Source organism: Cryptococcus neoformans, chromosome 1 (assembly GCF_000091045.1).
Source record: "Cryptococcus neoformans var. neoformans JEC21 chromosome 1, complete sequence".
In the NCBI taxonomy this organism is placed as follows: domain Eukaryota; kingdom Fungi; phylum Basidiomycota; class Tremellomycetes; order Tremellales; family Cryptococcaceae; genus Cryptococcus; species Cryptococcus deneoformans.
In genome coordinates this window covers 152,501-173,845 of record NC_006670.1, presented here as the reverse complement: position 1 = coordinate 173,845, position 21,345 = coordinate 152,501, and the positions used below count along the sequence as shown (strand labels likewise).

The window sequence follows — 21,345 nt, the reverse complement described above, 5'->3', positions numbered from 1 at the left end:
CGCTCCGCGTGCGTGCGTCGCTTGGACCGCCAGAACAATGCGCTGGCCATTCTGCCTTCGGCCGCCGCTCGGGGTGTCGTGGCCGCACAAAAAGTGGAGGTGCCGAACAGAAGAAATGTATGGAAACCTGGCTTTGCAGTCGAGTGTGTGGGCAACAAGTAGAAAGGGCTATCATCAATCCATAAACTCTCCCAGCTCATTATATCCATATCCAAAATGTCATAGGCCTCCTCTCGCGGCCCAGGGCCCCCGTGCCCCTCTCTGTGCCCCCATCCTCCCCGTACAGTGTACAGAACACATCGATCAGAGATCGCGAAACCGCAACCACCCCAAAAATAAAGAGTCCTTAAAGATAACTAAAAAAATGACGCTCGCATGCTCGGTGCTGATCGATAACAGAAAAAAAGTAAGCAAGTTGAACAGCATTTTTTTTCTTCAAAGCCAACGAAACGAGACGGCACCAACGGCGCGTCTTCTCGTCATTCGTCAAAACAAATGTTCACGATACGTACACGTTTCCGCGGTTCTGCGAATGTTGCGAAATCTGCGGGCCTGCGGCCTGTGCGCTGTGAGCTTCTCAGCGTGCGTTTAATGAATATATTTAGAGTACGTGCTCCGACCCCAAAGGCCTTCTTTTTTCCTCTCCTCATTCCTCCTACACTCTCATGTTTTCCAACCGCATATAAATAAATAAAAAAGAGATCTCATGGCTTGTAATCTGTAATGTGCTCCGGATGGACCTAAGGGGGGCTGAAAATGGAGTAAATGCAGAGAAGTGAACGATCTTCCCCCAGGGGTTCATTCTCGGTTGGCTGTTGAAATAATTGATGAAATAATTGAATAGTCTCCGGCGTGGTTACGTACTTTTGAGCATGCTTACCATCAAGGAGACTTTTTAGGATCCTTAAATAAGGAACACATGCATCCACCTTATACGCTATTCGCTTGCTTGTTCTCTCCCGCTTCCCCCACTTCGTACTTCCCTTCATGGTCGCGACCCTACGTGGCCAAGTGGGCTGTCTGGCTGCAGCTGGAATCAAGTAGTGCGAATCACTTTATAGAATTTCTCTAATTAATTAAGCCAAAGCCCTGAAAGTTCTGGAATCTCCCATATCGCGTATCATGCACCCAGCCATGCTTTCGCATCGTTTCTTCGACTTTTTTCACTTTGGACGTTTTACAACCTGTTCTTCAACCGTTCATTACCCAGCACCAAAGGAACCATTAATTGAATTGTTTCTACCATCACCCACACACCAATGATGATTTCCCCGGTCTGAAAACCCACCATTTACTACATTTTAGGGCGGGCCGGTACCTTTTTTGCCCTTTTTCATTTTGGACCTAAAAAGCATTTTTTTAACATGTAGTTACTAATCAGTAACCCGTAAACCGGCCGGACCTGAAGAACCGCAGACAAGCCTCAACAAGCCAACTTCATGCCACTCCAAATGTCGATCCGCCCCATCCCTCCAAATGCGATCCCGCAAGACGCTCATCCCCCAAAAACATTTTCGCTCTCGCCCTCTCATATCCCACATCACTCTCCACATCCTCCCATCTCAGCGCTCGCATCCTGGCCAACTTTTCCGAGAGAGGGATAGGTACGCCATGGGTGCCAAAGGCGGATGGACTGCGGAGCGCGTGATATGCTGTCCACCAGTGCTCTTCGTTAAGCGGTGGGTTGCTGTTGCTGTTGGCAGATCGGATGTAGGATATGATTTTGCGGACTGTGGATGGGTCGATCGTTGGTGGGGAGGATTTGAGGTTTGCAGCTGTTGTAGTCGCGAGTCTGCGTCGGGAAGCAGAGGAAAGTTCTACGCTTGCCGTCGTCGTCGCTGTGGTCGCGGCTGTGGCTGTTGTCGAACGTGGTGTAGAGGAAATGTAGCTGCTGGTTGATGCACATGTACCGGGACTTGGAATGCTCGTCGCTGTTGAGAGACGATCATTATGACTACCGGAAAAATAACCGGACGACCGATCGGAAGAGAATGGCGCAAAAGTTGCGCCGCTACTAACCCAACTTTCAACCATTTCCCCCAACCTCTTTGCCCTCTCTCTCATCCATTTCCCAACCCTTTCCCCGTTGTCTCTCTCCTTCCCGCTTCCAATTTCCCTCACCTCCCTCTCTACAGCGCTACTCCTCTCGCTTAAAGCAGCTGATACCTCTCTGGGGACAGAGATATCGAACGATGAGCCCTTCAGCACGGACGAGACGGCAGAGACAACGGATGGATCGGTAGGTGGGTATGTTTCTTGGATGTAGGGGGATGTAATTGAAGAAGAGAGGAATGTATCGAGGTTGGAGATGTCGATCGATGATCTTTCAAAAGACGGAGAATCGGAAGATGAATGGCTTGAAGGGCTGTCGGAGGAGGAAGATGATGAGGACATGGTTAGTGGTTGATTTTCAGAGAAGGAGGTTATTGGTGGGTGGGAAGAAGAGTGATCGAGAGCCGAAACGTGTTGTGGGAGTCGAGTGATGTTAATGATGTACGTGTTTGGCCATAAAAAAAAAAAAAAAAAACATCGTTTGGTCATTCTTTTCGATGGTGATGATGCGTCCCATGTCGTCCTCCTTTTTTTGGGTAGATACATGCACAAAGGATATACAGAAAAAAGGTTGAGATAATAAACCTTGAATAAATAAACTGCTGACCATTTTTGTTGCTCCGAGGGGACGAGAAAGACAGACGCTGCAAGCTGAAGATACATATCATGGTCTTAACAACCTTTGGACTTGTTGCGCAACATACGAATGATTGTTTTCTTTTCCCTACTAGTAGAAGGTGTGACAGAGACTTTTTTTTCTATCTTTCTACTATGATGCTATGTAGAGTACCAATAATAATTGGCCTTGTGTCATAACAGTCTTAGATAAAGACATTGATGAGCAATTGCACGACACGATGCGAAATGCGAGATGCGGAGGCGATTGTCCCTAAAAACCCAAAAAAGACACGAATGTTTGTTAAAGTTTGACAGAGTAAAAGAATCCCAAGAAAAAAATTGAAGATGAATGACACAGCAGACAATGACGATGAAAAGATAAAAGTACAACGTCCCATAAGGAAATAACAAAAAGAGGTTGGACGATTGATAAATTGGATGGTTCGTTTACTTTCGTTTACTGGGCGTATGACGGGTCTGTCCCCTCCAAAGGACTTGCAGGGTCAAAGGCGAATGAGATTCCAGGAGGAGCAGGGAAGGGGAACGATGGACGATGCCTATAAAAAAGAAAAGTCAGCGATAGAATAAATCAAGTATAAAGCAAACTGCCACTCACCATCTTTGCCATGTCTCAGGCATCTTATCCGAACTCGCTTGCCTCTCCATCGTAGCCGCTTCAGAAGAAGTCTGACTGACATTCGTTCCTTGCTGCTGCATAGCAAACGATTGCGCTGTTGGTGTAAACGGCGTAATGAACACAGGCTTCCCCTCAGCCCCAAGGCTACTCGGAGCAAAAGAAATAGTATCGTTATAGGAGCTCGATGGCGAAGGTCCAGTCCCATCAGACGCCAAGGTCAGAGTCGATTTTCGATAAGGCTGAGGTTGAATACTTTCGGGTGGTGAAGTGCATGTACTAGAGAAAGGTGAAACGTTACTTCTGGCATCAGTCGACGTGCCACTGGCCGATTTAACCGGTACAACGCTGTCAAAGTATTCGGGTGCGAAACCTTCTCCCATTGACCCAGCGCTTCCTGATCCGCTTCCGACATCAATATTTCCTACAGCCGGATCGACCGTCTTGATAGAAATTTGAGCAACAGGAGCGGCCGCTTGGGCAAGTGTCAAGCCAGAAGGTTCACGAGGAGTGAGGATGATCTGTGACTGATCGGCTGATTGACGCTGGGGAAGACTTGACAAGGGTGGAAGGGTGGTGCTAGACCGAGAGGATGAGGATGAACCCGTGATAGGGTTACCTTTTAGTTGCTCCAGCGAAGTGGGCGTAGAAGGAGAAAGTGCGGGCGGCTGTGACGAAGTCGAAGAAAGAGGGTAAAGCGGCACTATCGTCGCGCTTATTAGACGCAATCTGATACAGCTAATTTCTAAATCACTCACCTATAGGTGCGGTAGCGCCCTCAGAACCTCGACATCCTTTGACTAGCCAATGTCTTCTCAATGCGTCTTTACGGGAGAATGTTTTACCACATTTCTCACAGCCAAAGGGTTTGACACTGAGATGGATTCTCTTATGACGTTTCAGGTCGTGATTACGGTTCTAAGCTATCGTAAGCCAACTTTACCCTCTCAATACATGTGCTGTCAAAAGATGCTTACAAAGCTCTGCAAACATTCATCGCATTTGAACGGTCGATCTTGAACAGGTTGCCTGCTGCTAAACGCGTACGAAGGCCCCGTACCAAGAGTATGATGTCTCGTAAGCGATGAATAGCCAGGAATGGCCGGGTGAAAAGACGTGGGTGATGGTAATGGGGGGATATAAGAGTACGGCTGAGAGTATCCAGAGGGGTACGAAAGCGAACGGGGCATCTCCGTAGATAAGGCCGATGCGTACCCAGGATTGTAATAACCTTGAGGATACGTCGCTGAACGATTTAGATCTGGTAATGTTTGTCCCACAGGCGCTTCATACGGTCCGGGCAGCATTTGACGCTGATACTGAAAATTCGATGGTAACGGGCTTGACTGAGCAGATATTGAAGCAGAATGAGTAGAAGGATTACTTGGGGCGGGCGCCCTACCGTTCAGTGATTGAGGGGAGTTCCTATCACTATCCCCTGAATATGAACGGTAGCTCATGGGAATACTGGTGACATAGGGATAACTTCCATGGTGAGGAGCCGGAGGTGGTAGTTGCTGTTGCTGCTTCATGAACGAATAGGATATAGGTTGAGCGACAGGTGGTGGATCAGAGTGATGTGACACCAATGGAGGACGAGATGTCCCTCCTGGAGGCAGCGTAGTTCCAAGGGGAGGTGGTGCAAAGGCGAAAGGAGAAGACGATGGAGGTGATATAGGCGGAGGAGGCTGGAAAGACGGTTGCGCCGATGTAGGATAATGCTGTTGCTGGGGATACGGCTGATAAACAAACAGCACAATTGTTAGCAACTGATTTGAATTAATGGTCAAAATAATTGGAGCCGAGGTGCAAGGCATAATTAATTGATGCCATGGATGGAACCAAGCGAGAAAAAAAAAGAATAGCAAAGGGAAGGGAAGGAGTAATAGTGGATTAATCATGTGCTTTACTTCTCCCCATCAGACACTTTTGTATTTCAGCACTGAATGTTAAGCAGAGTGACCCCCTAGTGTCGAAACATTCGAGGGAAAGAGTGCCCACAAAGAGTGCCCACAAAGCAACTGCACATCTCGTATCGTACGGCATAAGTACGATGGCAGAGACGTAGGTGAGGCCGGCGAGCTATAATGCACAAAGCGTATGCCACGGATCATGACAGCTGCTCGGTGCTTAATTGGCGTGATAATAGAAGAAGACCGACAGTACGCCCAGTACCGCAGCTCACATGTCAATCATTCGCCGTCAATAACCAGAACAGCAATGGTTCCTAGGTCTCAAGGCGTTGGATTCCGTGCCTTGAACATCTTCCACAAAGAACTCTTCCCTTCCTTTGTACAGATCCCACGAGGGGCCCAACGCGCTTCGTCCGATCAAATCGGGGCATCTTCCATTTTCCATTTTTTCAGTGCTTTTTGATGGCCAATCTTCCAGTATCTCCGATCTGCCTCCGTCTTGTTTCTCTTCATTGATCCAACATGGCGCTGAGAATCCTCATTGAGGTACTCTCGTTGGCGTGTCAGATCAGAGAAAGAGTAAAAAGGACGCTTAATGCAAAACCGTGCTCGAGTCATCGAGATTCCACGAAGGCAACGCGGAGGTGATAGACGAAGAAACACGCCCAAAGTTCCAAAGAGGGAAAGACTCACACTCACATCAGTCCTTCCTTCCCCTGTTCGTCCCTCGTACGTTGCTGATACCTGGTGATGTATGCTGCTCATTTTGAGACAGAGTTGGGAGAGTAAGAATGGAGGATAAGGAGTAAAGGGTGCGAGTGTTTGTCTACGTCTATAACCTGATAATCAGAAATGAATTTTGTACCTGTGTCAGTAACTGGATGCTTCCTTGGACTTCTGGAATGTCGATGGTACTCACGATAAGTGTTGAACCCAAGAATTTGTCCACCTATGCGCTGCCAGGGAAAGTTACTCCAGGGGTCAAAATCCTACAACCTCCAAATATGGAAAGTAGGCTGCCCCTCTAAACGTCGTTGCAAGACACTCTTCGAAGCGCGATACTTCTCGGCGACACCCACAGGTCGTTCCACAATACTGTTCGTGGTCGGCAATACCGGCGTCGTCGAAATTTGCGCTGTTGCGGCACAAAACGTTAGCTGTCTTTGGCAGCGACTGAGCTGGAAAGTTGATGGATGAAGGAAAGAATTTTGAAGTTGTAATGAAGGAGAAAGATAAAAGGTTTATCGGAAGGAAGGCGAGATAGAGAGAAAATCGGTGACAACTGAGGGATTCGGAATGACGAGATGGCCGACCTAGATTTCCCCTTACCGCTGTAGAGGTCTTTCCTTGCTGGATCGGTTTGAGTGGTGAGATGAGTGGATGGAGTGAAAACAACAAAGAGGACAAGGCAAAAGAATTAATACAGAAATGTGGGGTACGGCCCACGGCAGCGATGGAGTAAATCGTGAGCCGCTGACGCCGGACTCTCATGTCTCACGCATTCTTTCGCGATTTACAGGCGACGTTCTTTGTAACGGTCTGCAACTAACTCGCCACGTATTTTGCTTGGGCCAAAAAAGGGAGGTTCTATGATCCCTGACCTCTCTTCTGGGCTTTGGCTCAGTCGCTTCGCGATTTCGTTCCTTTTCCCTGCTGCTTAAAACCTTGAAGATCTTTCAGGCACGTCAAAAACAGAAGACTCCAAAAGACAACAGAAGGAACGTCGCCAGGTTTGGGCATCTCGGACACGAAGGTTAACCAATTAAAACCGGCGAACCAGGGTAGCTAAAGCTCCCGAAGGCCGAGGAAAAAGGAAACGGCGGTGAGGGGGTGAGGGGCGACGACGAGTTCTTTCGTGTTCCACCTCCTTGTTTTCTCCGGAACATTCGTTTCTACCTTATATAGTACAATGCACCTACTTGGCTCCCTCGTCTAGTCTTGTATTCAACATACAAAGTGACACATAAGATACTTTGTAGTTACCTAATTAGGTTTACTGCTAAGTATTCCAAAATAACTGCCCCCTTCTGGTCTTGTTGTTGATGTTGAAAATTGGGCGGGTATTTCAAAATAAATACAACAAGGAACGAACCATAATAAGTGACCCTGCCCCGTCAAGCCGGGAAGATCTTGTTGGACTGAACGTAACGTGACATATCAAGTCAAGTTGTTCCTGTCCATTTTTCTTGCTGTTGGTTCTTCGCGTCTCGCGCTCGCGTCTGAATACCATATCTCGCTGTTGCTTTACAGTGGGGAGCGCACAACCATGGACTTATCCTCACTATGCTGTTGTTTACTCAGTTTGACCTTTCTGCTCCACTGGGCCTTTCTTCAAATCGAAAGAACCCTCTATGTCATGCACTTCTCCGACTCGGAAGTAGAAGAGAACTCAATCCGCCGACGAAGGGCGACGACGAGCAGCATCTAGCGCCTTGGAGAGCATAAATAGGGACGATCCCCTTTCCAAGTCATTTAATAAGGTTGCTATCATCAACGGTGATAATGAACTCCCCAAATAATGGTAAACGATTGTCTGAGTAATAAGACGCTCGGGCAAATAGAAAGCACAACCGGAGGTTTAACTTTCTATTCCGCTTACTCATAGCCCTCCTGTTAAGCACCAGTTACTATAGACTATCCTTTTTGCTCCTTGCATGCGTTGCCCGTTATTCGCGTTATTATTACTTGTTTCGACTGCACTCATACATAAACATGAGGTAGTAAGAACACACTTTGGGTGCATTTCGTTTTTTCTTTCTTTTCCTTTCTGTTGCGTCTGGGCTTTTCTGGGTCTGGAATGTGCGAGCAAGGCACCTGTATCTGTCATCTGTGTTATTCACTATCAATGATCAATTCGAATATTGAAATAGTCTATGATGTACGTTGAGTGATGAAAGCGATAATGTGTAACCTCGGTTTAGGTTTCGATCTTTGACAAAGCTCACACGACCAAAGAAGGTTTGATCGATAAACGATTCTATTTGCTCCTCGTACATGCTCCTTTTCCTTATTCACTCACTGCATAAGATGGGGAACGATAGTAGATATCAGACAGACTTAAAAAGTAGACGCGGAGAACTGCGAACTGTGTGCCTAACATCCGACAGGAAATTGCCGGGGACAACAACAACAAGAGGGCCTTCCGATGATCGGTAAAATCTGCTTTGATAAAGCATTAAGGTTGCGGATTTGCCGCTGTGGCCTGTTGCTGGAGTTGGGAGTTCGGAATCCGAAGAACAAGTTTTGACCGATCGGACGACGAAAAAAGATCGAGTGATGGGTGATGGAGGAGCAAGCAACCAACAACCAGCAGTCAGTAGCCAGCAACGTAAGCCGGGCCTGCAGATCCAGCAGACAGCAGATAGAGTACGGTGGCTGTGGTTAGATGATTTTTATACTCACATATAGTTAGGCCTCATCAGCATTAAAGAATGCGCAGACTGAGTGAGTCCTGAGGCAACCGTACATCTCGTATCGGGTGAATGATCTACATTCTACATCCTACATCTTACACGGAGCAGGCGCAAATCCATGATCTGCGATGCCTGGCTACTTCTTTCTTCTTTTGGTTTGAGACGATTTTTCGTGTAGCGGTGTTCTGAGGTTGAACTCAAAGTGGCGCTTCGTCGGCAAGGATGAAAGTACAGAAAGCAAAGAGGCATACACTGTACCAAGCTGTAGCTGGACAACGCGGCACATGGTGTCGCGCTATGTAAGTTAAGTTATATCCTTGTAAATCGTAAGAGCTGTCGACGGTTCCCGGCTCCCATTCCACTCCACTTACCACCATGGTTTGTTCGCTGCTCGCACAAAGAATTCCTCGTTTAAAAGAAGGCAATACTGACGACGATTTAGTTCATCAGCATTGATCGTGAATCAAGGCCCATAGCCGCACATCGCTATGCCTTGCTATGATCCAGGCCTTGGGTTCTGGGCTACACTCGTCATTCCTTGCAACTTGGTTACTCCCTACACTCCTTACACCTTGCCCCTTTGTTCTCGCTGTTAATTGCTGCTTCCAGTTGTCGTCGGTTAAATCAATGGACATGTTCAGCGGCGCGCGATGCCTGCGGCCTGCAGTGTAATCAGGAGAAAATTGTCAGGGCTACGTAAGATGTCTAAATGAACGCAGACGGTGTAGAAGAGATAGTATGAGTTTCTGGTACCCTTTGGATTTCATGAGAGTAGCGTACCTGGCACCGTTATCAAGTTGTGAAAGAGATTTAAAGCCGAAAGTCTGCCCCCCCTGTGTGAGAGGATAGACGGGTGTAAATCGGAGGTCCAGTCCGCTGGGCAGACAGTCAGCTTTAACGTCGGTATAAACAATCAGATATCAAAGAATGAAGAGAACCTCAACTTTTTTTTCTCACATGCCCCTTACAAGTGCCTGAAAGCCTTCTCTCGCCTTTGGAAGAATAACAAACTAGAGGACATATTGGAATGATTGGTGACGGTTTGGCAACTCGAAACAGGTCAAGTCAGAAATGGATCAGTTATCATTGTGGGAACGTCCGATCGAGCATTCGCTTGCCAAAATGCAGCCGGCCAAAATGCAGGATGAAGGGGCTTGAGAGAAGAATTGATTTACACGAGACTTCAAACGGTCAGGTTCGCCAGAGAATTCTCAGTAAACGAATTTGGAAGGTTAATTAATGTTTTGATTGAACTTGAAACCACCATGGAAATAATCATTTTAGGAAGATTATCTGAATCTGCTTATTATGAGCGACATCCTCATCATTGATAAGTCAAACATACTCATAAATTTAAAATGGAAAGTAAAATGAAAGACATCGCCTAAAGAGTCACGCAGATGATCTTCCAGCGCCTTTTCAGTCACTGTGCCGAAGGAAAGAGATATGCCAGTGACATGAGATGCAAAAGAATATCCCGACATGCGACTGAGAAAAATCAATAGAATCTACAACCCATCCCCTGTCCCCTTTTATTCCAACCTGCAGATACTGTACTCTCTTCTTGGAACCAGTACCTTTAAGCGCCGCCACTGTAGAAGGGAAGAAAGAGTAGTCAGCCACCCTGATCCTATTTCTTCGTGCTTCTTTCCCTCATCTTATCGTGCCCGTCCATTTCTCCGGACGTCGCAGTAGCGGAGAATACTGGTGGATGGTGCATGATAACGTAGCAATAGAAATTAGACTTACACCAAGATGTTGTTACTATAGCGCAAAGAAAGACCGCAATCAGCGTCCATGGCTAGGCAAGTAAGAAAAAAAGAGGGCGATACTTACATGGGGATGTGAATGAGCTTGACAAGGTAGCCAATAACACCCATAACGCCAAAGCCGATAGCAACAGCTCGGCAGAGTTGCTTGTATTCTATAAGAAAGACCACGTCCGTCAGCTTTCTGCTCATTCAATCGAAACATCTCTCGTCTCCGTTGATAACCTGGTGACAGACATCCTGCCCGCACCATGCAGTGCCTTCCCTTCTTCTGACGGTATTACAATCCACAATGAATAAAGTCATTGTGGATTGTCCTGCAAGTTGCTAGTCGAATGAACGCCATATAGGCGTAAGGACAGACGGAGCAAAAGAGTAATGTCGCATGAAGACTGACCTTCTGCTGAGGGTTTAGTACACCTGTTCACAAACTGTGCAGAGACAGACAAACATCAGCCAGAACCAAATATGCCAGTGTGCGAGCTCTTAAGCTACAAACTACCGAAGAAGTGGAAGATGGGGAAGGGACATACTAAGGTTCCTTCCTTAACGAACTGTCTTGGGATTTCGGCAAATTCGGTGAGACGCTCAGACATGGTGCTAATGGAAAGATGGTTTCTTGAGGTGAGTGATGTAGAGGTGAAGCAAGGCAGATCGATTATAGGATAGCAGTTAGTTGGTTCGTGTTCGTTACTTGCGTGCTGGAACCGGCGGATAGCAGGTGGAGATGATAAATGTAGGCGCGAGTAACTTGGATGAAGCTCTGCGGGCCTTTCAAAATACATAGGCGTGAATTTCACTGCACCATGATGGAAATTGCTCGATGGAGTTCCTTTTTTTAGGCAATTCTGATCCCGTCCGCGTACTCTTTCTTTGATGTGCATCTGCACTGCTACGCACGTAGGGTGTATATGAGATCGATCTGTCCTTGATCTCTTCTGAGCGCTGCTATCTGCTGTTCACCTTTCTTGAAGTTGTGCTTGCGGACGTGCACAGCTCAGCATTAGCCATGAAAGGAAGCATGAACTATACAAACGAAGACAAAAGACACACCTCATCAGCTATAGTAAAAGTAGCCGCGGGAAAGGAAGATCTTCATATCAGGGCATTCAGGGCATGCTGCTTGGATATGATGAGACGGTTTCGGTAATTTCCATTCTCGACGTGTGCATTTCGTCTTTCCTCTTTCACTTGCCTCTCTCAGCAGCGTCTTGAAGCGGTACCGGATACCCTCTTACCTTGGTATGGGTTGCAATAGCAAGCCAGATTGCCTGCCTATCCCTTGGTGAACGTAAAAGTTGTCCAGAATCAGGTCAGTCTTAGACGGTCATGGCCTCTTAAGCGTCTCATAAAAATTCGCTGACTCTCCATGGATAGTCATTATGCCGTTGCTTCTGCTTCTGTTCTTATTGATAGCTGGCCTATACGTTCAGGCGACTCCATTACAGCCAACGTTCTCATCATGTCTTTTCGCACACTCTCCTGTTGCAGCGAGCGAGAACCTTTTGAACGTCACTCAAGTTTTTGCAACACTAGTTCCAGGAAACGAGGCAACAGAGCTTGGCCTGACCGGTGATGGACATGATGTCCTCAGACTCGACCTCGTGGGCGTCACTGGAGCCGAGCTTGCGGGCTATGACAACTCGACGAACAAGCTTGCGACGTTGTTCACCGATACTCACGCTGCAACGGCCAGGGTATACTCTTCAACCACTTGGTTGTGCAATTCCCTTTTCCCAGCCGCATTACCCGAACCTTACTATCCATACAACACAACGTACTGTCCCCTCCCTGCAGGCGACTTTGCTATCAACATCTCCATCCCACTCTACCGTTCTTATGCTCTTACCACACTACACACGCAAGTTCGTATCGTAGACACTTCTTTAGAAGCGGCCAGTCTTACATGTCTCAATATTCATGTCTCGCCATACGACGATTCTGGATGGTATTATCTTCTATTTCGCTACTGGCTTGTCGCGCTTGTTGCTGGCTTCTGGCTTGTCAGTTGGGGAGCCAGATTTGTCACTGGTTGGATTGTGGGCAGTGGTGTAGCAGAATATGGACAGAAGGAACTCGCAGGCGCCAGGTTGATGGCTGGAGGATCTAACAACAGGGAGGCGACGATGCGCAAGTGGGGTACGATGATTATCAGTGGTCTGAGTGGAGAGAGATTAAGCGTCAGCGGTGGTCTTCTGAGATTCGGTGAGTCGAACTGAGAATTGTGCAAGGCTGACTCTGGCAGTGACTCCCGGTGTCAAGGATATTTTGTTCCATATCCAGTACGCCTCAATGCTGGGCATGATTGCCGTCAATTGGCCCGAATTTTCATACCCAATTTTTGCCCAAGGCGCCTGGGGCAATTTGGTGTGGAACACAACTCTTGTCCAAGGATCCAACCCTACCTCAAAGCGAGTCAGTATATATCCCGACAACTATACCGTTCCCTCCCAGTTCAGCACCCAGATGACAGACCCTCTATATCCATTATATCTGGATGCGGATGCCTTTGACCCTGTCCTTGACCTTCACAATTCCCCTGATGGCATGGAATCTTTCGCGACGGCGGTAGGCCTCAGACCACAAGACCTCTTTGGTACCTGTCTAGCCATATTCCTTTGCATCACAGCCGCAGTCATCTTCCTCAGCTTATTGCTCTGGTTCCTCCACGGATTATCAGAATACATCCTAACTAAGGAGCACAAGCAAAACAGCCCAGCGGCAAAGCGCACGACGTTGGGTTCTAGCCCACGCGGTAGTTTGGGTGGAAAGGAAGCGCTTGATCCGCAAACATCATCTTCAGAAGGCCTTGGTGTCCTCCCTACGCAATCAGGCTTTTTCAGCCACAAATCCTCATCTCCATCTCTTCTTCGACGGATCTGGCTACGCTTCCGACCTAGAGGCGAAGCTGGTGCTTTCCATGCCGCTGCGCTGTACGGTAACCTCATCCGACTCATACTCGTCTTTCACCTGCCCGTCACTATTTTCTCCATGTACCAGCTTTGCTTAGGGGGCCGGGCTAGCATCGTTTCTAGGGTCTTTGCTGCCTTTTCATTCGCATTCATCTCGGTACTTATACCAGCATATATTCTCTACCGAGTGTATAACACACCTACAGGCAAGCTGTACGACGCAACCAGAACGCTTTTATCCATCGGTCCGATGTACACCGTCTATGTTGAGAAGAAGCAGATGTTCCGTGTGTTCTCTTTGACTGCAAGCTTGATAGCTGGAATTGTTGTTGGTGCGGGGCAGAAAAGTGGGATTGCGCAGACTATCATCCTCATCGTCGTGGAACTCGCTATGTTGATTATTCCCGGTGTGTGGTATCCATGGGGAGAAGGTGCAAGTATGGGTGCGCCGAATGCTTTCTTAACTGCATTGCGATTGGTGTCCGTGGTATTGGCAATGCTTCTAAGTCGAACTGTGAGTAATGTCGCTCTCACTTGCGATCAAGCCTGACGAATGACTTGGTAGATATCCATGCCCGGAACAGCTGCCGATTGGATCACCTATGCCATCCTCATCATCCAAGCAATCATTTTTGTTTTCTTCCTCTTGATGCTCCTCACTAAAATCATCGAAGGTTCTATTCGTCTCTTCGGTGGTGTACACTTTGATGAATCAACCCACCCTCTGGACGGAGGTATCTTCGCCGCCATCATGGACCTCGACTGTCTCAATCCTGTACGAGGAGGTAAAGCGGCAGAGAGGCGAAGACGGAAACGCGATTCAAGGCAGCTGCACAAGAATGTCTATGCTGCGGGAACGTTGTCAACTCAGATGATGTTGGATAGACATTCTCAGGGTGTCCCAAGACAAACAGTGTCTGAAGGTTCCACGCCGATGCTTTACCCTGTCGGCTACCAGCCACCTTTGGGACCGCCCCCTGTTGACCGGAGAAGCTCGGATGACAGATCAGATGAAAGACCCAGTGGGAGTGGTAATATCATGGATGCTTGGAGACCCGTCTCTGGGCCAGGCTACGTCCCGCCCGGAGCGTATGCTCCTACTGTAACGTCACCTACCTCTCCGCCTCCCGGTTCTCTTTTTGACAACGTTCAATCTGGGCCTAGTCGCGGGTTCTCAGTCGTCCGTGGGGGTCGATCCAATTACCAGAATCCTTATGACATACAAAACCTTAATGCGGGGTCCGATACTTCCACGCCCATAATGACTATGCCTGTGCCTACCATTCGCGTGTCCCAAGTAGGCCAGCGACCCATGTCTCCTCCCCATAGTCGACAGAAATCATCGTCAGCCATTATCGAGCTTTCTACTCCTCCTATTCAAACGGTTGGTCTTCCGCGAACGACGTATCCTCCATCGCCATCCACTTCCCAAGGCATACGCCCCAATAATGAGGGTATGCGACCACCCGTCCTCGCTATTCCCAAGCGTCGGTCGTTGAATGATTTGAAGAATGAGAATGACCCATCGCCGACGAGCCAATACTCAGAATCAGAGCGGCAAAAGAAGAAGGGAAGACGAAATGCCGGATGGTTCCATCGTAATGAGGCACGGGCACAGGATAGCGAGAGCGAGGAGTCTGATGACGAGCCGGGACCATCAAGAAGAAAGGCAAGGAAAGCGGCTTTGTTGACGAGCGGGATGAGAGAACCGGAACCATTTGAGGATATCTCCAAGTTTGAACAGCCATCAGGATGGAAAAAGGTTCTGGGAATAGGAAAGAAGGGTTTGGATGATCTTGCGGCGCAAGAAAGAGATGAAAACAAGGCAAGGAAGGCAGCTCTCGCTACGGAATCTGGTTCACTGTTTGCTGGTGTTGAAGCTCCTAAGCCTTCACCGAAGAAGAAAGGGTTCGTGGTTACAAGGCGTAGCGGAGACAGGCCCGGCGTGACGCCGATCTCACCTGCATCCCCTGAGAGCCAAGCCGGGACAAGCTTCAAAGTCAAACGTATGGGGCAACCTACACCAACACCGACAAGGGTTGAATCGCCGGCACAGCCTGAATCGGCACATGCCAGTCCTATTTCCCCCATGAGTCCGGCACCACTTGCCGGTCTTGCTACTGGCTCCGTGGTTGGTCCCGGAAAGAAGAAGAGTTTCCAGGTGATCAGACCTGCTACAAAGAGTAGCGTGGCTTCTCCCACGGGAAATGGTGGTAGTACAGGTTTTGTCGTGAATCGCCGTTCACCGCAGTCTACTCCATTGGAGAACACATCTACACCTAGTCCACCTCCTCCTGAGCAGGGTGGATACGCGCCGTCATTATTTGTGCCCATCAATCAACCAGATGAATCAGAAGGCCTAGCCAAAGACCCAAGAAGGTCGAGTGAGAGTCAACAGCGGTACCATGCCCTGTAATGTCGTGACTACCTTCCCAAAAAGGCCCAATTTCTGGGCAATCTTGTATTTATACTTGTAGTATGTGGCGTGTTTTCTTTTCATGCTTCTGTTATAATTAGCCGACGTAACACGTTCAGAATATAGTGGAATTGCAATCTTGTTTCATCAGTAGCATATCAGTCATCACACGTAGTTCATAGTGTTTTACAAAACAATGTTGTGTCGATCCATTCATATTTTTAAAGCCTGTCTTCTCCTACAATCAGTCTGACCTCTTTTTTCTTCCTCATCACAAATTATATCTCACAGAGATTACATGTTTTTCTCCAATGTGCATCGATTAGTATGATTCGTTGCTGACAGCATTCCTTCAGTTCAGCAACAAATAAAGAGCAACAAATAAAGATTAGAGGTAATCGAAAACGATGCTGCCGGAAAACAGCGATGGGATATTGAAAGGACATCAAGTCATATGCGCATCTCATCTCATCCCTATCCACCATCCTACACGAAAAAGGATAAAAGTAAAAAAAGTTCAAGTCCCTTTTTCTTTCCTTCTCATTCCCCGCTCCTCATTGTTTTCGTCACTATGTACGTTTACTCATCCTTCTTCTCAGCGGCAGCCTCATCAGCCTCACGGATTCCTTCCTCCTTGATCTCGGTAGCGGCGGGGGCGTCGGCAACCTTAGTCTCGGCTTCGGCACCGGTGGCGGGCTCTTCGGGCTTGGACTCTTCAAGGGTGGAAGCCTCTTCCTTCTTAGCCTCGGCCTCGGGGGCAGCGGACTCCTAGGAAAAGAAGGATGGATTAGTTTGTGAAGGCGAAGAAAATGAAAGAAGAGAGAAATGAAAGAAAAGGGAGAATGAGTGGGAGGATGAAATTATGAGTTGGATATTACAACTTACGGCGGCAGCTTCAGGCTTGGCAACGGCGGCGGACTCATCCTCCTCCTTGGGAGCGGCACCGCTCAAGCTAGCATTGTGGGCCTGGGCATCCTCGAATGCCTGCTTGAAGAGGTTGGCATCTAGACAGATGAAAGCCGATATCAGTAATCCAGATCTTTTGTATCACCTGATGCAAAGGATATGGTGGAGGTGAAGAGAGAGAGAATACTCACTCTCAGAGTTACCGAACCTGATGGCAAGGGTCTCGGCGGAAGCCTCACCCTCAGCGTAGTCGGCGGCAACGTTGTAGACCCAAGATCGGTCAGAACCGACGTTGGGAGAAAGCTTCATGTCAGGAGAGACTGTTTCAAATCGGTTCAGAATTCAAGTTTAATTGCCCCTTCAGTTATGAAATAAGTGATGACAGTTAGAGAACGTACGGATATGGTTGGCGCAGACCTTCAGAGTCTTATCCCGACGCATAACAAGTCGGACTTTGCCACTCTGCTTGTGCTTGAGCAATCGGACGTCACCGGTACCACGCTCCTTCCACTCAGTAGTGTCCTTGTGGAATCGGAAAAGCTTCGCTCGCCTGTTATCCAATTGCATTAATTATTCGACAATCAGTATCTTTTCTTCTTTTTTCCGAAAAACCATGACTCTTTGGGGATGGCTTCTTTCTGAATAGCAGCAGAAGGCATTTGAAAAGCCAAAGGAGGGGACGACGTACATTTTGAAGAGAGGCTCTTCATCCTCCTCAAAGGTCTTAGCCTCGACCTGCTCAGTGAGACGGATTACCGGCTCGAATTGGGGGTCATGCTCTTCCTAAAAGGCAGGGAAGGAACGTCAGCACTCGTCTATCTCAACCCTTCCTCGACCAAGTTATTTGGGTATTTGCGTCCTCCAAAGCCATACGCCTAGTATGAAGGATACCGTCCTCTACACGAAATCCCAACTTGGTACGTATACAGGGGTCGATATTTTATGCTTGGTGAGAGAGAAGACCAAAAGATGAGGGACTCACGCCGGTGTTGACGGTTTCGGTGGGTTCAGCCATTGTTTCTGATTTGATTTACCTGGAGGAAATTTGAGCACGGATCAGCGAAAGATTCTTTTCACCATTTTTTTAGTTCTTCCATTATTTACGCTGCCGTGTCCAGCCAGGACACAACTGCTGTGAGATCATGTAGAGATATCGACTTACAGGTGTTTGATGGAAAGGTGACGAAGAAGTGTGAAAGTGGAGTGTATTTTCAAGAGCGCACCCAGACAGAATGCGCGTTCGTTGGCGCCAGGCGAGGCTCCAAAAGCCTTCGTGCCTATCCTAAAACATTTTACCCTTTTGTTAGGCTTGCTGTTTTGTTTGAGGTGCCTATTGTGACGCGCGCCACGTTTGCCATGTTTCTTGGTTGTCATCGTTCGTTTGTCGATCCTCATATTACAACCAACACAGCGAACACTCTATACGTTCTCACATACCCCATCTCTTGTATTCACCCTTGGTAGACACCCTATCCCTGCCCAATCAAACAATTGAAGAAACTACACATTCAGCAGGAGATGCTCTTCCGGACACTCATCCCCTTCTTGCTCGCCCTCCCTCTTGCATTCGCCCACCGGATAGACATCGAAGCTGGCGAGAAGGAATGTTTCTACGAAGTCCTTGCTCCACAAGATAGGGTAAGCTCACTATCCTCCTGTACTTCATATGTCAGGACCATAAAGCTATGAATGGCGCTGATACATAAATGCGTGCGCCTTTGCAGGTGACAGTGACGTATGAAGTTGGTGGTGGTGGACATCTCGATATCGACTTTTATGTGCGTTTCCCCTACTCTTTAAGCATACGTTGGATGTTAGTTTGCTGGATCCAGAGCTGAATGAGTACACTCGTACTGTTTGGGAAACTCTTAGGTAACCGACCCTCAAGGAAAAGTGATCCATACCAAGAACAAGCAACCACAAGGATCATGGTCTATCACTACCAGCCAAGAAGGTCGGTTCACATTTTGCTTTAGCAATGAAATGTCCAGTTACACTACCAAAACTTTATCGTGAGTGCTCGCCCGCCTTTCTTATGATACCTACCTTCTTATCAGTCAAGGACACGTTAACTGATCAATCGGAATTTATCTTTTCGTATCTGTATCCCCAGATTCAACGTCCACGGCCAACTTTACATGGGCGATGATGAACAAATTGCACCTGTTGAACAGGAAGTCCGGGACCTCAGTGCTGGTCTTCAGCTCGTCAAGGACGAACAGGCATACCTCGTCGTTCGAGAACGTGTTCACAGAAATAGTGCGTTCTTCCACTTTCCCACCACTTTCCCACCACTATCAGCTCCTTCGTCGCATACCATACGCCACACCACAGAGGCTGACATATCATTCGCTCCCTTCCTCCGGGTGTTATCGTATGGTAGCTTGCGAATCGACAAACTCTCGAGTCAAATGGTGGTCCATTGCTCAAATCGTAATCCTTCTCGGCGTTTGTGGGTGGAATATTCATTACCTGAAGAGCTGGTTTGAGGTGAAGAGGGTTTTATGATGGGTGGAAGGAAGAAAAGAGCAAGAAAATTTACAACTGAGCCATGTAAATGAGATACTTTTACGACACATGGGACGATGCATTTCTTATATCATAGCTGTCTTATTTTTTTTATATTTTTTTTGGGATTGTCACCAGGATCTTGGGGCGGACACGGATAGTACTGCATAACAAGTTTCGTTAAACCCAGCGCGCGCCAGCCTCCAAGATGCTCACGAACGAATGACCACATGGATATGACTATAAATAAACCTAACGGAAACGGGAAGATACGGCGGGGCACATCAACGAACAGTTTGGGTATATATATATGTATGTAAAAATGACAGTATATGTAAGTATAAGCTTCTGTCCTCTCTCTCCTTTCAAGGTCTTCTTCTTTTTCTTCTTCTCCAACAACATTCCAGAAACGCGCTAGTATCTTCCCCGGATTCGCCGAGCTAGTTGCAAGTCCTTTTGCATGATCGTCACTCTCTTTGCATGGATGGCACACAAATTCCTGTGTTTCCCAGAACGTAGCGTACGTTAGCATAGTTTTTTTCTCCACAAATAGTGATAAAAGTCGGTCTCTTCCTATCAATGCAGAAGGCGACTCTCCTAAGAGAGCAAGAAATGCAGGTGATTGTAAGGAGGATAAAGAGAATCAAGACTTACGCATCTTCAAAAAGATGAACAAGAAAAGCCTCTGCTGCTTCTTGTAATGCCATGATCGCCGAACTTTGCCATCGATATTCGCCCACCTCATCAGAGCCTACATTCATGGCTACTTCTCTTACCTACGTAATTGAAATTCAAAAAAGTCTGGTCAGCTTGATGTTATTACTGAAATTGCCAGGCCGCGCCAGCCCCATTGGCATCTCACGCGTTCGGAATGGAATAGGAGGAATGCGTATGGGGTATGGTCGGGGGTATGGACAAGGATAAAGGCAGGGATATGGGAACGTACGACTCGGGAGAATGGGAGTTTGGCAATCAACAAATCAGTCGATTTTTGATAATGCCGAATTTCACGCAGAGCGACTGTACCAGGGCGGAAACGATGCTTCTTTTTCGGACCAGCGGGTGATTTAGGATCTGGAGGAGGATTTCGTTGTACTATTGGTTTTTTGGGAATCCCTTGTCAGCATCACAAACACAGCAACACTCTCATCCACCATGTCGACATCTCTCATTCCCACTTCCACTCTATAAGAGTAAACGTAGAAGTAAGAGGACAAATGAACAAGAAGGACGTACCTCCGCTATGTCTAGGAGCTTTGCCACCCGTACTCTTCCTCGCCGTGTTCTTGGTTTTCCGGCTCCCTTCGCCTATACTTGATCGGCCACCTCCTCGACTTGGGCTCGTTACTGTTCTTGCCATATTCCCTCTAGTTGATTGGTGTATTTATCCCTATATCTCTTCTCCAATACCTTGTATGTCTTAGTATCTGATCTCTTAAATCTCGAAGATTGATTGAGGATGGGTGCGTCGAAAAGCTTGAGTGGTACAGACGCGTCGAAAGCTTCTTGCGCTGTATGGAAAGTTGGACGATAGTCTGTCAAGCACGCGTTGTTTAGGCGCAGCTCTTGTCCGTGGCGTGTGAACGGATATATCCCAGCGTCCTGCGCTGGAGAGGAGGATGTTGGATGGTAAACGAAACGAGGAGACGATCCGCTGTAAAAGTATGGGAGGAAAAAGAGCTGCGTTGTGACTGGGACGAAGAGATCAGCCACGCAGAGCAGCACATCTCATTTTCAGGGAACACCGTGTTGATTACGTACATTTTGGGAAGCCCCCCGAGACTGGCTGGGGTTGGTTGGCTTGCGCGTCGTGATGCCATCTCTTTCCTCCATGGGTACTCCTTGCTCCATTTTATCTCTACATCTATACAGTCTGTCACCGCCATGGCTAATCAACCAGAAAAGCTCGCAGACGCCCAGAACAAAGACGCTGGCGAGAAGGTCCAGGAGACAGAAGAGAAGACTGTCGTGGAAGCTGTCCCAACCGTCGAAGAGGGTATGTCTTGTTGGCCCTACTGTCCAATGATGAATGTCCATGATCCGTCGCTGACAATCGCTTACCGCAGAAATCCTCAACAACATCGCTTTGATCGGTCGGGCCGTCACCACTATCGAGCCTCGATTCACTATCCGTGTTTTGCGAACCTTGACGTCTTTGAGGAAGAAGTTGACAAAGAACGCTTTGAAGACTGTCTTGGACGATG

At 47.8% G+C, this 21,345-nt stretch overlaps 8 protein-coding genes across 8 annotated transcripts in view; 3 read left to right on the top strand and 5 right to left on the bottom strand.

The window, feature by feature from the left end:
- Nucleotides 1-1,083: 1,083 nt before the first annotated feature.
- CNA00600 (expressed protein) lies at nucleotides 1,084-2,515 on the bottom strand. The gene has a single exon (XM_567080.2). It carries the CDS (start codon nucleotides 2,392-2,394, stop codon nucleotides 1,438-1,440), a length of 957 nt encoding a protein of 318 aa, XP_567080.2. The 5' UTR covers nucleotides 2,395-2,515; the 3' UTR covers nucleotides 1,084-1,437.
- Nucleotides 2,516-2,618: 103 nt separating this feature from the next.
- Nucleotides 2,619-6,658, bottom strand: CNA00590 (specific RNA polymerase II transcription factor, putative). The gene is made up of 6 exons (XM_024656152.1): nucleotides 6,137-6,658; nucleotides 5,911-6,056; nucleotides 4,282-5,043; nucleotides 4,063-4,222; nucleotides 3,287-4,007; nucleotides 2,619-3,227 (listed from the first exon to the last, which is right to left on the bottom strand). Exons 2-6 carry the CDS (start codon nucleotides 5,980-5,982, stop codon nucleotides 3,128-3,130), a joined length of 1,815 nt encoding a protein of 604 aa, XP_024512022.1. The 5' UTR covers nucleotides 5,983-6,056; nucleotides 6,137-6,658; the 3' UTR covers nucleotides 2,619-3,127.
- A 3,241-nt stretch (nucleotides 6,659-9,899) lies between these two features.
- CNA00580 (conserved hypothetical protein) lies at nucleotides 9,900-11,164 on the bottom strand. The gene is made up of 6 exons (XM_024656151.1): nucleotides 10,933-11,164; nucleotides 10,797-10,830; nucleotides 10,467-10,554; nucleotides 10,380-10,394; nucleotides 9,976-10,222; nucleotides 9,900-9,929 (listed from the first exon to the last, which is right to left on the bottom strand). The coding sequence occupies exons 1-5, from the start codon at nucleotides 10,993-10,995 to the stop codon at nucleotides 10,210-10,212; spliced, it is 213 nt and encodes a 70-aa protein (XP_024512090.1). The 5' UTR covers nucleotides 10,996-11,164; the 3' UTR covers nucleotides 9,900-9,929; nucleotides 9,976-10,209.
- A 349-nt stretch (nucleotides 11,165-11,513) lies between these two features.
- CNA00570 (DNA-binding protein cre-1, putative) lies at nucleotides 11,514-16,044 on the top strand. The gene is made up of 4 exons (XM_024656150.1): nucleotides 11,514-11,711; nucleotides 11,777-12,604; nucleotides 12,645-13,825; nucleotides 13,877-16,044. Exons 2-4 carry the CDS (start codon nucleotides 11,782-11,784, stop codon nucleotides 15,725-15,727), a joined length of 3,855 nt encoding a protein of 1,284 aa, XP_024511825.1. The 5' UTR covers nucleotides 11,514-11,711; nucleotides 11,777-11,781; the 3' UTR covers nucleotides 15,728-16,044.
- Nucleotides 16,045-16,164: 120 nt separating this feature from the next.
- On the bottom strand, nucleotides 16,165-17,826 carry CNA00560 (hypothetical protein). The gene is made up of 7 exons (XM_024656149.1): nucleotides 17,796-17,826; nucleotides 17,616-17,667; nucleotides 17,322-17,416; nucleotides 17,032-17,183; nucleotides 16,825-16,953; nucleotides 16,613-16,731; nucleotides 16,165-16,495 (listed from the first exon to the last, which is right to left on the bottom strand). Exons 2-7 carry the CDS (start codon nucleotides 17,646-17,648, stop codon nucleotides 16,307-16,309), a joined length of 717 nt encoding a protein of 238 aa, XP_024511824.1. The 5' UTR covers nucleotides 17,649-17,667; nucleotides 17,796-17,826; the 3' UTR covers nucleotides 16,165-16,306.
- Nucleotides 17,827-18,043: 217 nt separating this feature from the next.
- Nucleotides 18,044-19,237, top strand: CNA00550 (COPII-coated vesicle protein, putative). Its single transcript, XM_566482.1, has 5 exons — nucleotides 18,044-18,271; nucleotides 18,358-18,411; nucleotides 18,506-18,645; nucleotides 18,747-18,892; nucleotides 19,017-19,237. The coding sequence occupies exons 1-5, from the start codon at nucleotides 18,152-18,154 to the stop codon at nucleotides 19,139-19,141; spliced, it is 585 nt and encodes a 194-aa protein (XP_566482.1). The 5' UTR covers nucleotides 18,044-18,151; the 3' UTR covers nucleotides 19,142-19,237.
- A 13-nt stretch (nucleotides 19,238-19,250) lies between these two features.
- CNA00540 (hypothetical protein) lies at nucleotides 19,251-20,828 on the bottom strand. The gene is made up of 4 exons (XM_024656148.1): nucleotides 20,378-20,828; nucleotides 20,088-20,236; nucleotides 19,796-19,917; nucleotides 19,251-19,640 (listed from the first exon to the last, which is right to left on the bottom strand). Exons 1-4 carry the CDS (start codon nucleotides 20,499-20,501, stop codon nucleotides 19,556-19,558), a joined length of 480 nt encoding a protein of 159 aa, XP_024511823.1. The 5' UTR covers nucleotides 20,502-20,828; the 3' UTR covers nucleotides 19,251-19,555.
- Nucleotides 20,829-20,999: 171 nt separating this feature from the next.
- Nucleotides 21,000-21,345, top strand: part of CNA00530 (hypothetical protein) — a 2,069-nt gene continuing 1,723 nt past the window's right edge. The window contains exons 1-2 of the mRNA XM_566480.2: nucleotides 21,000-21,137; nucleotides 21,208-21,345. The exon at nucleotides 21,208-21,345 is cut by the window's right edge and continues 15 nt beyond it. Coding sequence (XP_566480.1) covers nucleotides 21,026-21,137; nucleotides 21,208-21,345 — 250 coding nt within the window. The 5' untranslated portion in view covers nucleotides 21,000-21,025. The remainder of the gene's footprint in view (nucleotides 21,138-21,207) is intronic.

What these genes read in the sequence shown, in the direction of transcription:
- CNA00600 (XM_567080.2), bottom strand. Translation starts at nt 2,394, where the DNA reads ATGTCCTCATCATCTTCCTCCTCCGACAGCCCTTCAAGCCATTCATCT.
- CNA00590 (XM_024656152.1), bottom strand. Translation starts at nt 5,982, where the DNA reads ATGAGCAGCATACATCACCAGGTATCAGCAACGTACGAGGGACGAACA. An exon ending in AAGGAAGGACTGATGTGAGT is followed by an intron (nt 5,044 to 5,910) that starts GTGAGTCTTTCC and finishes TTTGTTTATCAG; the next exon opens with CCGTATCCCCAGCAACAGCA. An exon ending in CCTGAGACATGGCAAAGATG is followed by an intron (nt 3,228 to 3,286) that starts GTGAGTGGCAGT and finishes TCTTTTTTATAG; the next exon opens with GCATCGTCCATCGTTCCCCT.
- CNA00580 (XM_024656151.1), bottom strand. Translation starts at nt 10,995, where the DNA reads ATGTCTGAGCGTCTCACCGAATTTGCCGAAATCCCAAGACAGTTCGTT. An exon ending in TCGTTAAGGAAGGAACCTTA is followed by an intron (nt 10,831 to 10,932) that starts GTATGTCCCTTC and finishes GTCTCTGCACAG; the next exon opens with TTTGTGAACAGGTGTACTAA. An exon ending in TACTAAACCCTCAGCAGAAG is followed by an intron (nt 10,555 to 10,796) that starts GTCAGTCTTCAT and finishes TCTTTCTTATAG; the next exon opens with AATACAAGCAACTCTGCCGA.
- CNA00570 (XM_024656150.1), top strand. Translation starts at nt 11,782, where the DNA reads ATGCCGTTGCTTCTGCTTCTGTTCTTATTGATAGCTGGCCTATACGTT. An exon ending in CGGTGGTCTTCTGAGATTCG is followed by an intron (nt 12,605 to 12,644) that starts GTGAGTCGAACT and finishes TGACTCTGGCAG; the next exon opens with TGACTCCCGGTGTCAAGGAT. An exon ending in CAATGCTTCTAAGTCGAACT is followed by an intron (nt 13,826 to 13,876) that starts GTGAGTAATGTC and finishes ATGACTTGGTAG; the next exon opens with ATATCCATGCCCGGAACAGC.
- CNA00560 (XM_024656149.1), bottom strand. Translation starts at nt 17,648, where the DNA reads ATGGCTGAACCCACCGAAACCGTCAACACCGGC. An exon ending in GAAGAGCCTCTCTTCAAAAT is followed by an intron (nt 17,184 to 17,321) that starts GTACGTCGTCCC and finishes ATTGGATAACAG; the next exon opens with GCGAGCGAAGCTTTTCCGAT. An exon ending in CCAAGCCTGAAGCTGCCGCC is followed by an intron (nt 16,496 to 16,612) that starts GTAAGTTGTAAT and finishes TTCTTTTCCTAG; the next exon opens with GAGTCCGCTGCCCCCGAGGC.
- CNA00550 (XM_566482.1), top strand. Translation starts at nt 18,152, where the DNA reads ATGCTCTTCCGGACACTCATCCCCTTCTTGCTCGCCCTCCCTCTTGCA. An exon ending in ATCTCGATATCGACTTTTAT is followed by an intron (nt 18,412 to 18,505) that starts GTGCGTTTCCCC and finishes GGAAACTCTTAG; the next exon opens with GTAACCGACCCTCAAGGAAA. An exon ending in TACACTACCAAAACTTTATC is followed by an intron (nt 18,646 to 18,746) that starts GTGAGTGCTCGC and finishes CTGTATCCCCAG; the next exon opens with ATTCAACGTCCACGGCCAAC.
- CNA00540 (XM_024656148.1), bottom strand. Translation starts at nt 20,501, where the DNA reads ATGGCAAGAACAGTAACGAGCCCAAGTCGAGGAGGTGGCCGATCAAGT. An exon ending in AGCTCCTAGACATAGCGGAG is followed by an intron (nt 20,237 to 20,377) that starts GTACGTCCTTCT and finishes AAAAACCAATAG; the next exon opens with TACAACGAAATCCTCCTCCA. An exon ending in AACTCCCATTCTCCCGAGTC is followed by an intron (nt 19,918 to 20,087) that starts GTACGTTCCCAT and finishes TCAATTACGTAG; the next exon opens with GTAAGAGAAGTAGCCATGAA.